General features: G+C 37.0%; 1 protein-coding gene across 1 annotated transcript in view; it reads right to left on the bottom strand.

Annotated features, from left to right (window-relative positions):
* LOC137925186 (muscle calcium channel subunit alpha-1-like) overlaps positions 1–13382 on the bottom strand; it is a 76948-nt gene that overhangs the window by 17069 nt on the left and 46497 nt on the right. The window contains exons 26-34 of the mRNA XM_068768583.1: positions 12555–12685; positions 11495–11720; positions 7821–7919; positions 7275–7307; positions 5458–5643; positions 4742–4844; positions 2872–3029; positions 2177–2274; positions 632–720 (exon numbers count right to left, since the gene is read on the bottom strand). Coding sequence (XP_068624684.1) covers positions 632–720; positions 2177–2274; positions 2872–3029; positions 4742–4844; positions 5458–5643; positions 7275–7307; positions 7821–7919; positions 11495–11720; positions 12555–12685 — 1123 coding nt within the window. The remainder of the gene's footprint in view (positions 1–631; positions 721–2176; positions 2275–2871; positions 3030–4741; positions 4845–5457; positions 5644–7274; positions 7308–7820; positions 7920–11494; positions 11721–12554; positions 12686–13382) is intronic.

The raw sequence follows: 13382 nt of genomic DNA, 5'->3' as shown, positions 1-13382 counted from the left end.
TGCTGACAATAATGAGAATTAATGTATATCGCGCGAACTGTAATGTTGAAAAATAGAGATTTGTTTGGGCGTTGTAAAAAAAACCAACCATTAAGACACTAGTCAAGTTTCATTAATATGAGACATATTTTGAAAAAAGTTATACAAGAATATATTTCATATTCTATTGTTTAACTTATTAAGAGTCTAAATAACACAGACTCTGTGTTTGGCACTAATCGGTGTAACATAACTCCTGAAGATGCCCCGTGGAGGGTTTGAAACACGTGTTGAGTGATTTAACGGTGGCAGTTGTGTAATTCGCATTGTTTGCTGCATGCGCATTTATCAACGGGCTGGCGTGCGGTGCACTTTATAGCACGACTATTGCTGTATGGCGGAAGTTGCTATATATTGGTCCTTTTCTTACATATAATTTAATTGTTACGCCGACGTTTTTTTATGTTTCAAACTAGCTGAATACAAGGCTTATTGTATCGTCTAACCGCAGTTATTTATTGTTGTATTAAATTTTAAATAACATTGTGATAAATATATTTTTTAACAAAGATAAAAAGAAGAGCATGGTATTTGTATGTCTATTTAGTGTATTATAGTGAACAATCAGTCGAAGTCATGTTTCCGGACTTACCCAACGGTGGACTAATCTTCCGTAATAAAGTAACCACATCTAAATGTTTGATTCTACCCTTAGCGTCCGGATCATACTCGCTCCATAACCTGAAATATTGTCACAACTGGTAAGTAATTACATACGTGTCGTGTATGTATTGTATATATTTAAATTTAGAACGCGACATCACGAGCGTCTAATTATAGATTTTCAATAAGAACTTCGAGACTTAAAATTCGTATAAAAAAATCTATATATTTAAAGGTATGAAAAATGTGTCAGTATTTCTGTACATACATAATACAGAGATGACTTTACCGATTTCATACACCTTTTATTTATTAGGTTGCCTAATACTACGTAGAAGGTTCTTATGGAAAAAGACTTGATTTTCAATTAGGCTTGCATTTACAATGTTGTTTTAATTGCAAAGAAAGTTGATAAATTTCAGAAGTGTTAATATTCAATTATTGCGCGTTTGACAATTCGCTGTAAACGTCGCGCGTTTGACAGTTCGCTGTAAAAGTCGCGCGTTTGACAGTTCGCTGTAAAAGTCGCGCGTTTGACAGTTCGCTGTAAAAGTCGCGCGTTTGACAGTTCGCTGTAAAAGTCGCGCGTTTGACAGTTCGCTGTAAAAGTCGCGCGTTTGACAGTTCGCTGTAAAAGTCGCGCGTTTGACAGTTCGCTGTAAAAGTCGCGCGTTTGACAGTTCGCTGTAAAAGTTGCGCGTTTGACAGTTCGCTGTAAAAGTCGCGCGTTTGACAGTTCGCTGTAAAAGTCGCGCGTTTGACAGTTCGCTGTAAAAGTCGCGCGTTTGACAGTTCGCTGTAAAAGTCGCGCGTTTGACAGTTCGCTGTAAAAGTCGCGCGTTTGACAGTTCGCTGTAAAAGTCGCGCGTTTGACAGTTCGCTGTGAACGTCGCGCGTTTGACAGCTAGCTCTGAACTTCGCTCATTTCACAGTTCAAATTGATCTACGAATAAAGTGGTCGTTTTGAAATATATTTCAATAATTTGTTATTTTTATTTCTTACAATGGCCCCCGTTATTGGGTGCCTCTTGTACTTCCACTGTCATAATAATTCATTCACTAAATCTTCTTATTTCTGTACTCTTCTTTCTTCTATCTTAATCTCATCTATTCGTTCGTCTTTTGTTCGTCACAATTTTTCACATTATTTTTCATTCTTTATATTCCTTTCATACCTCGCCTCACTTCCACGCCTACCCTCAACTTTTTGTTTTTTAGTTCAGTTTTATTTCTTTACTTTATAATTAATTTTAAATTTTGTTTATTTACTTCTGCCTGTTTTTTACTTAACACTATATATATATTTTGTTATACATATATTATTTCTAATGGAATGCGGCTGTCAAATAATTTCTGATGTACAAGTTCCGTTGTAACAGCTATTCGTTATTAAAACTGTACCTTTGTGTCGGAGGGGAAATATTTAATAGAATCATTGCGAATAATCCTTGTTCATGTTTATCTCTGTGCAATTTTTTATAACCTATTTATAATTCCGAAACTTAAAAATATTTTTTATTTCAATTATACATACCTTATAAATTCATCCAAGTGATGTGGTCCCAGGATAGACCAATCTCTTGTTAAATAGTCGAAGTTATCCATAATGACAGCGACGAAAAGGTTTATGATCTGAAATAAAAGTTTAGAATTTATATTTAGTTTAGTTTATTGACCGTATGTAGTCGTGTTTGTTTTAATATTTTCTTTGTTAAGATACAATCGCAAAACAGTTAACCTGAGGGTCCCGGCTGACCACACTTTTTGAGCGAAGTCGACTCCTTCAAGTAACCGCCAGTAGATGAATCGATCTTTTTCCATCTGCTGTGGTAATGATGATGCTACCATTCTCCTTGGCCGAATTTTTCACGACACAGCCAAAGACTTAGACCTTATTCGCAGTATTCAACCACTATAGTTCGTTTACGTTAAAATGTAGTAAGATGCAATGTTTAATTTGGAACGATTTGATATATGGGGCGTATCTAGGCCGGCAGACAATGACGTAGTGCAACAGGCAATGACTATAAGCAATCTTAATCAAAATATACCAACGAACAATGATGATTTCCAAAAATCTTAACGCAATCGGTACATCTTAACGCGAATAGATCAGCGGACAATGTTGATTTATTGCATTCTATCGCTACTTGTAATGTTTTGTATGTTTGAATAGTTTTAGTAAAATATTTATTCATGAATGTCATGCATTAATTGGTCGAGTATTACCAGAAATGAACAGAGAACATAAAAAGAGATGAAGTAGGGGAACGCCAGAACACTGCCGCAGGATCCACCACTGTCCTCTCCTTCTTCGTCGTAGTTCTTATCGCACCTCACTTCCGGCTCCGGCGACACGCCCATCATTATATCTTGCCATGCTTCTCCTGTCAACGTTGGTAATAATTTTAGAGTTACACTCATGTAAGTTCATACTTACGTAGGTTGATGAATCGATTTACAGATTTTTTTTATATTATAGAAAGCCTCTAGGTCATCCAGAGAGCAGTGGATAGGGTTATGCTCGGAGTTTCACAGCGAGATCGAATCAGAAATGAGATCAGCGAAAGAATCAAGATCATCGACGTAGCTCGTGCGTCCGTTGGCTGTTGACGCCCAAAGGTTCTGTAGTGGCAAGCACCAGATGAACCGATGACATAGTCAAGGTCACAGGACGTCACTGGATGAGGACACCGCAGGATCGGTCATCGTGGTGACCTTTGAATAAGGTCTATGTCTTGCAGTAGGCGTCAATCAGAAAAGAGAGAAGAGATAGAGCATATGATCTGGGTTACCAATATTCAATGGAAACTTAAAACTATATATTGAAAATTCAAGTAAGAAAAGGTCTAATATATAGCTACTTCCGCCATGCAGCAGTAGTGCACGACTACTGCATGGCGGAAGTAGCTATATATTAGTCCTTCTATTACTTAGGATGGACTTCCGCAAAGTAACGCCTGAATCTATTAGATATTTAAAATCAGCATGCGTAGCTGAACAGGCGTGTTTGTACATACTACTGCTGCATGGTGGAAGTAGCTATATATTAGTTCTTTTCTTATTCATGATGGACTTCCGCAAAGTAACGCCTGAATCTATTAGATATTTAAGATTAGCATGGATAGCTGAACAGGTGCGTTTGTACATACTACTGCTGCATGGCGGAAGTAGCTATATATTAGTCCCTTTCTTACTTAGGATGGACTTCCGCAAAGTAACGCCTGAATCTATTAGATATTGAAAATTCAAGCTGAGGTCACTCTTTAGAGCGTTCGTCTAAGTAACCTATGCTGGGCTACGTATCAATAGTAATATACGTAAAGTAACTAACTTAGTAACTTTAGAGGTCTAAGCGTCTTAAGCATTCTCAGTAATAGTAGAGTCGAAATATTATTTGCGTATTGGCAGCCCAAGTAGAGACCCCCTCTTGGGGGTACTTGCGTAATGTTATTACATGGAGTATCACCATAAGCGACCTATTTGTAAGCCATCACTCTATAGAAATTTGTTATGTTACATCTGAGTCGAGCATTCTGAAAAATGCTTTTTGAGGAAGCTATAAATGCCAACGGGAAAAAACTAACAAAAGGAATGGTATCCTATGTTAATAATTTGAATTACTATTATTTTTAGCTTAGCATCTATTTAAGTGATCACGACAAAAGGAGAATATAAGAATAACTTACTTTTATTGAAACCGGAAATAAGTTTCACTCTTCTATAGTAAACATTGTTGAACTAAACTTGAAGTTACGAGAGATCGAAACATATCCTGAACTAAGATCAGTTGACAACAAACTTTGTCAGATTTTATGATTATTTTTACTATTGATTTAGATGCAATACAAAATAAGATGAGCATTGGAATAAATATATCTAACTAAGGAGTATGTGATGAATGAATGGACAGGAAAATTACTAAGTAAGGATTTATCTATTTTGGACGGAGCAAATCCATACGGTAATTTACACCACATCTCATGCCGAAGATAAGAACAGGAAGAGGATAAGAATAAAAATTACTCTGTGACCAGATAATCACAATTCTCTGTAAAGAGGACAATGAAGAGAAGATACAAGCTAGCTTAGTACAGACCTGTCGCAGATCGAAACAACACCAAGATCGCCTGCGGAAAGGTCTGGAAATGGTTGTTACGAGTGATCGGAGTGTCGTCATCAATAGCTATCTTGCCGAATACCTGAAATAAAAAAATATTTTAGACCCATTAGGTATGATTTAATACTACTCATAAAAAACATGTGCTGGATTATGAAGATTTTTAGATACACTGTTCAATAAAAAACTTCGCAAATGTCATTCAACATACAAGTAAAAAAAGGACTAATATATAGCTACGTCCGCTATGTAGCAGTAGTCGTGCAAAAAAATGCACCGCCTGCCAGTCCGTTGATAAATGCGCATGCGGCTAACAATGTGAATTACACAAATATCACCGTTAAATCACTCAACACGTGTTTCACCCCTCCACGGGGTATCCTCAGGAGTAATGTTACACCGATTAGTGCCAAACACCGAGTGATCACCAATGGCGGGCGGTGCACTTCATTGCACGACTACTGCTACATAGCGGTAGTAGCGATATAGTATTTCTTTTCTTAAGATAGACTTCCGCGATATACCGCCTGAATCTATTAGTCGTTCAACATATGTTATATAGTGAATGGAGAAAAAAGAGAGGAAAATAAGAAACCTTCTCTTTCACGAACTTTTGGTCTGATCTGAATCTGAAATCCTCTTTTCTTTTAGAAGAGAACCCTGCACATGATCGTTTTTTTGCACAGTTTGCATACCTGCATCCCAACAACAGCATAGATGAAGAATAACATGAGAATGAGGAGTGCGACGTATGGCAGCGCCTGGAACGACTTGATGAAGGTCCACAGCAGGGTCCGGATGCCCTCGCCTCGTGACAGAAGCTTAACCAGTCGCATCACACGGAAAAGGCGGAAGAAGTTGATTGAAGGGATTGAACTCTCCTGAAATGTACAAAGAAGGTTTTATCTTATGGATATTGATTTTTAATAATTCTTTAATAGACCGATCATATATGTACTTAAAGAGAAGAATATTGGAAAAGCCCAATTTGGTGCAAATTAAAAATAGGCCAAAATTTACTGTATTACCTATGTTATATTTCAATAAAAGTCTTTTTATACGCGTAACATGGAGAACATATAACTCATTAAAATTATATTTGAACAAATTAAAATAGCAATAGCACACAGAATAGTTAGGTTTATCATATACTTTGTACTAAATTAGATGTGCTTGTTTATTTGAAACAAAATTATTTTATATATATTTATTTTAAAACGCACTTATCAGCGGGCTGGCGGGTGGTGCACTTTGTTGCACGACTACCACTGCATGTACGGAAGTGGTTAAATATTGGTCCTTTTTTTACTTAGGATGGACTTCCGCAAGGTAACGCCTGATTCCATTAAATCAAAACCAACACGCAACCTTCCTAACGGTTTGTTTCAGCCAATTCGGTTGTATCAACTATATTTCAATCAGCTACAATACTAAATTTTGTACAATCTTTAACAATCTAATCAAGTGATAGTTTCTAGATGGAATTGTGCTTTTTAATTTTAGCTTGTGTCCAGTGTGTTTAAGCTATTGCTTCCTCTGTTACTGTCCCTTCTTCTTTATCTCCTACATATAAAGCTTTATTCTTACCAATTTAATGCACTACTATATGAAAAGCATTATTTTTTCCATTTCAAACATCTTTTAGTGTACTTGAAATTTCTGATACTATTAAAGATCCAGTTTTTATGTTCTATCAATCTTTATTTTTCTAAGTCTTTTCGCTTTAGTTTATTTGCCGGACAGAGGAGCATCAGAAAATGCACAGTTTATCTCTTTGATTAGTGATATTGTTAGCGCATATTTGCCTTACGGTAAGGATGCGGTTACATGCAACAATTTTTTCCAGTACAGATGTGACATCTTGCTTTTACATTGATTGTTTCTGTTTACCCTATAGCCTTTATGTTTTTTTTTATATTTGTGGATGTAGAACCGAGTGTTATAACAACGAAATATCTCCATAATCTGATAAAGGATTCAGGCGTGTGAAGAGTAAACATTAAATCATTTTTTGAATAAGCTTTGAGAGCGTTTGGTACGATCAAATAAAATTTTGATAAATAAGATGAGGAGACCAGTGAAGGTGAATCTATGATTATAAATATAGTGAAGGTTGTAATTATTATTGTATATAAACTCAGAAATAAATGCCATCGAAAAGGTTACTGCAAACCCTAAAATTGTCGAGAATCATGTAAAGAGGAATTTTTGGATTTTGTTGAAAATGGGGATTCTTTTACAGTCTGGCATGTTCTTGAATAGATTTTATTCTAATCTGCTTCTTATGTTTCTCTGATACCTGTATGTATCGAAAAATCTAGTAATACAATGATTGGGAATGAATTTTTTGTCAATCCAGAATTAACTATTGCCAACACCCACATATCTACTCCGTTTCTCTAACTTGCTTATAGAATCCGTAAATAGATTACATATATTTACTCTGTCCGGCGAATAAACTACAGTTATATACTAATTGTTAAAATACAATTGCGTAAAAGCATACACTTACCTTGACCACATGAGCTCTAGGCAGCCCACTCCCCTGAAATAAACATTCCTCGCTTGAATTTAGCTTTCATCATTATTTCAGCACTGGGATGTCCACTGCTGGGCAAAAGTCCACCCCTTTAATGTCGCCCGATGACTTTATGACTCCTAAGCTGTGCTTAGTGTTAACCTTGAGGTCTCAATTTAATTTAGCTTCACAGTTAAACAAATATATGTGAGTGCTATGGCAACAGTTATTACAACATCCATGTCTATATTTGGGACAGTAACGACATCGTCTGCACTTAGAAATATTAATTTCATCTTCCAATATATCATTGATCTTTACATTAAAATCAGCTTCAACCTTTCTATTTACTTTGTGACAGTTTTTATCAATAAGCTTTGGTTTATTTAGATTAAATAAGAGTAGTCAATATGTTAGAGAGATATCAAATTTGAATTTCGAATTTTTAGATACTTTATTTCTAAATGAGACGATATCAAAGTGGTTGTGGTTATCTAATAATATATTTACTGTGTTCATCTTAATAAAGTAAGTTATTACCTGATTCTTGAGTTCATTTACTTGTGAGACGACAATGTCGATGATGCTGCCTAAGACGATAATGAAGTCGAATGTGTTCCAAGCGTCACCGAAGTAATTCTGTTGGAAGATTTTTATTTCAATTATACGCTTAACTAAATATATATATATTTAATTTGAAAACGCATTAAATAAGTAATCTGAGAATAAATATATCCATACATAATTGATCAACAATAAATCACAATTAGACTCATTTTCTAATTTACTTTTTATAGCATTTCGTAGTCATAGTGGACTAGTTTAGTAAACCAGTAATAAAAAAACATATATAAGTAACTAAACACACTGGTAGATGTTCTTTTTGTGAATTAGGGAATAGGGAAATTTCTCGAAGAAAAAAAGCATTCCATGTATTAACAGTGCGAGCGCATTTTAGTTTTGCCAACCAGATTCCTTTTCATATTTAATCAAATTTGAATAGATTCTACTTATGCTGCTTCAAAATGAGTGGATGTTCGCGCTTGAGTTCTAAATCCTTCAGCAGGTTATACACAGACTTGCTCCATATTTTAATCCTATGTTTTTACCAGGAAAAAAAAAACGAAAATTACTTGTATCTAATTTTTAGTGGTTCATTTTATTTTAATATACACTCTTTCTTTTTCAATAAGAATTTTTATATAGTAGATTTAGGCGTTACCTTGCAGAAATCCATAAGAACTAAGAAAGGGACTAATATATGGCTATTCCCGCTATGCGGTGAGCTCCATCCGTGCTATTGCAATTTGATGTACTAGAGATGTACTAGATGTGACGAGTCAGACTCGGTGTTTGGCACTGGTAGGTGTAACATCTTCCTAGGATGGCCCGTGGAGGGTTGAAACACGTGTAGAGAGTAGAACGGTGGTAGTTGTGTTTCGAATTGTTTGCTGCACTCGCATTTATCAGCGGGCTGGCGGGCTGTGTACTTCATTGCACGACTACTGCCGCATAGCGGAAGTAGCTATATATTAGTCCCTTTCTTAGTTAGGATGGACTTCCGCAAGGTAACGCCTGAATCTATTATATAAAAATTGTAATTGCATAAGAAAGAGTATATTAAAATAAAATATTCGTAATATGTGCTTCAGATCTTCGAGAAAATTCTTTCAAACGACACTGAAGGTTTACAAAAACACGTTTGCAAGTTTTAATTATTGTACCCGCTGTCATTTCGTCCTAAATGTTTTGTTTTAATTTTGTGATGTGTCCTTAGAGATGTTGTTTAAGGCCGTAATATGAACGCACACGCCCGAGCGTCGACTTTAGTTAAAGGTGGTATTATGAACGCGCACGCTCGAGCGTCGACTTTAGTTGAAGGTGGTATTATTAACGCGCACGCCCGAGCGTCAACTTTAGTTTAAGGTCGTAATATGAACGCGCACGCATGAGCGTCAACTTTAGTTTAAGGTCGTAATATGAACGCGCACGCATGAGCGTCAACTTTTGTTGAAGGTAATATTATGAACCCGCACGCCCGAGCGTCGACTTTAGTTGAAGGTGGTATTATTAACGCGCACGCTCGGGCGTTGATTTTAGTTGAAGGTGTTATTATAAACGCGCACGCCCGTGCATCGACTTTAGTTGAAGGCCGTAATATGAACCCGCACGCCCGAGCGTCGATTTTAGTTGAAGGTGTTATTATAAACGCGCACGCCCGTGCGTCGACTTTAGTTGAAGGTGTTATTATGAACGCGCACGCCCGTGCGTCGACTTTAGTTGAAGGTGTTATTTTAAACGCGCACGCCCGTGCGTCGACTTTAGTTGAAGGTGTTATTATGAACGCGCACGCCCGTGCGTCGACTTTAGTTGAAGGCCGTAATATGAACCCGCACGCCCGAGCGTCGATTTTAGTTGAAGGTGTTATTATAAACGCGCACGCCCGTGCGTCGACTTTAGTTGAAGGTGTTATTATGAACGCGCACGCCCGTGCGTCGACTTTAGTTGAAGGTGTTATTATAAACGCGCACGCCCGTGCGTCGACTTTAGTTGAAGGTGTTATTATGAACGCGCACGCCCGTGCGTCGACTTTAGTTGAAGGCCGTAATATGAACCCGCACGCCCGAGCGTCGATTTTAGTTGAAGGTGTTATTATAAACGCGCACGCCCGTGCGTCGACTTTAGTTGAAGGTGTTATTATAAACGCGCACGCCCGTGCGTCGACTTTAGTTGAAGGTGTTATTATGAACGCGCACGCCTGTGCGTCGACTTTAGTTGAAGGCCGTAATATGAACCCGCACGCCCGAGTGTCGATTTTAGTTGAAGGTGTTATTATAAACGCGCACGCCCGTGCGTCGACTTTAGTTGAAGGTGTTATTATGAACCCGCACGCCCGAGCGTCGATTTTAGTTGAAGGTGTTATTATGAACGCGCACGCCCGTGCGTCGACTTTAGTTGAAGGTGTTATTATGAACGCGCACGCCCGTGCGTCGACTTTAGTTGAAGGTGTTATTATGAACGCGCACGCCCGTGCGTCGACTTTAGTTGAAGGTGTTATTATGAACGCGCACGCCCGTGCGTCGACTTTAGTTGAAGGTGTTATTATAAACGCGCACGCCCGTGCGTCGACTTTAGTTGAAGGTGTTATTATGAACGCGCACGCCTGTGCGTCGACTTTAGTTGAAGGCCGTAATATGAACCCGCACGCCCGAGTGTCGATTTTAGTTGAAGGTGTTATTATAAACGCGCACGCCCGTGCGTCGACTTTAGTTGAAGGTGTTATTATGAACCCGCACGCCCGAGCGTCGATTTTAGTTGAAGGTGTTATTATGAACGCGCACGCCCGTGCGTCGACTTTAGTTGTAGGCCGTAATATGAACCCGCAAGCCCGTGCGTCGACTTTAGTTGAAGGCCGTAATATGAATGCGCGCGCCTGAACGTTGACTAGTTGAAGACTGTAATATGAACGTGCACGCCCGAACGTTGACTAGTTGAAGGCTGTAATATGTCGCGTAGCGTCGATTTTAGCCGTCAATCAAGAAATGTTAATCTATCATCACAATCACAGTTTGTTATAATTAAACTAGGTAAATGTAATGAATCATATTAAGACGATATTTTGTGTATATTTAGCAGTAGTGTTATTATCTCGGCACAGACGTAACTCTCTTTATCTAAAGGGAAAAATTCAACATATTGAAACACTGAAATAAAGAAAAAAAATGCTGTTTAAAAAAGACAAGACTCTCACTACAGATGTATTAAATAGTAAGACAGGCTCGATGCGCAAAGACGCGCCAGGTAAGTGCCGGCTGTCCGCATTCACTTGTGGCCGTCAACTAAAGTCGTTAGTAGAAGTTGTTTAAAATAAGAAAAATTAGTTATGGCTCACCCTGTATACTATCTTATAATATCAAAACATTTACATTATTTATAAAAGTATGAAGTAAAAAAATTGTTTATTTAATGTTACGTATATTTTACATAACAGATACAAAATTTTATTTTGAGTAGTTTTAATTTAAATTCAATTAATGAATGTATAAATTAACATGTGTTTTTACTTTAAGTTTTTAACACTAAACTTCACTACAATTAGAAATTTACAGGAAATCAATATCAGGTAAGTAGGGGGTCTACCCAACACGGAAAAACATGGCAAGGGGTCTACGACACAAAAAAGTTTGGGGAGCTCTGCTGTATATGATACTTACTTTAAACCTGAAGGCTGCTAACTTAAAAATGAACTCAAGAGCGAACACTGCGGTGAACAGCATGTTAAGCAAGTCCAGTGCCTTGCTGTACTCGGCGGATTGGTTGTGGTACTTCATCGCCAGTGTGATGGTGTTGATCATGATCAGGACGAAGATCGCGTACTCGAACGGCTGTGACGTCACGAACCACCACACCTTGTACTGGATCCGGTGCTTTGGTATGTACCTGGTTGTGCAAATACAAATTTAATATAAGTTTTACAACTATAACTGATTGTCTATTGAATTCATCATCTTTTCATCAGCGGGACGCCCACTGTTGGACACTAGTATCCCACATTCCAGATTTCTTGTACCGCCAGTTGTGAATAGAGAAAGGATTAAGGCATGTAATAACAACGCCGCTCTCGTAGATTTACACATATACACTCTACCAGATACAGCCTGAATTAAATCAAAATAATCAGGCGACATCACTGCCAAGGATTCTCGTAATTTAAATATTCGTTAATTGAATGATATACCTTTTACGTGTTTTGAGGAATTTAATTAAAAATTAGGACCTTTTATGATATTATTCTCATGAGTGAATAAATATCTATGTATCTAATGGATTCAGGCGTTATTTTGCGGAAGTCCATCCTAAGTAAGAAAAGGACTAATATATAGCTACTTCCGCCATGCAGCAGTAGTCGTGCAATAAAGTCTTTATTGCACGACTACTGTTGCATGGCGCAAGTAGATATATATTTGTCCTTTTCCTACTTATATATCTATGTAGTTTAGTCTATAAAAATAATGCTTTAGTTTTTAGCATAGTTCACGGACCCTTCCGCCCTTTGAGCTCATATCAGACGAAATTGTTAAAACCTTAGGGCTATCAGCACAAACATATTCGAAACAGTACAATACAGTCAATACAAACATTCGGTATGGAAGTCATGCTGTTCATATCACAGATTTTAATTTCAGATAGGTGATATAAAATCTTTTCAAGATTTAAAAGAAATTCGTAACTGTGGGTTGATTACAATTTGATATTGAAATATAAATATCTTACCTTCTAATTGGTTTAGCTTTCAGCGCGAATTCGATACAATTCCTCTGATTCTTGTCGAGTTCGCAGTTTTTATATTCCTGCTCACCCTCGTTTTGAAATGTCACTATGACGAAACCGACGAATATATTTACCTGAAAGATGATAATTGAAAATATATTAATAAAATATATCATTGAATTAGTCGAAGATTTAGAATTTGACGTGTTTAGTTTCAATCTTTGCTTCTCTAATTTTATGTATTGTATGCATATGTGTGTGCATGCACATTTATATGCAAGATGTATGTGAGTATATGTTTAGATATATCTTGTAAGAATGTTGCTCATCCTATATGTGCTATAGAGTTTATTTAGTAACTTTCTTCTATGTGTGATTATGATCCTTTTGCAAGATATCACAATATAAATAATGATAAAGGCGGAAACTTGTCATGACTCTTTGTTGTATAAGTTACTTGTTATAATGTAAATAATTTTTAAGTCCTCAACATGTATAAATAAAAATATATAAAATTATCTATCTCTTTCTATTTCTATATATGTATGCAGTAAGCCTGTTTAATTTGCAGCTGCTGCCTATTGCGTCTTTATACTGTGATCAAAAAGTAAAATGAATTTGTTAATAAAATGTGAATTCCATATTTATGCTACCTAATCAATTTCATCCTCTTCAAAGTAATTCCCGTACGATAAAAAGCACTTTTGCCAACATTTTTTTCCAGTCTTTGAAACTGTTTTAAATGGAATCAGGCGTCACCCTGCGGAAGTCCATCCTAAGTAAGAAAAGGACCAATATTTAGCCACTACCGCACATGGAGTGGTTACCGAT

Source organism: Battus philenor, unplaced genomic scaffold (genome assembly GCF_028537555.1).
Source record: "Battus philenor isolate CCGP_79_NKW_IND1 unplaced genomic scaffold, ilBatPhil1.0.hap1 SCAF_26, whole genome shotgun sequence".
In the NCBI taxonomy this organism is placed as follows: domain Eukaryota; kingdom Metazoa; phylum Arthropoda; class Insecta; order Lepidoptera; family Papilionidae; genus Battus; species Battus philenor.
This window is presented reverse-complemented; position numbering and strand designations above follow the sequence as displayed.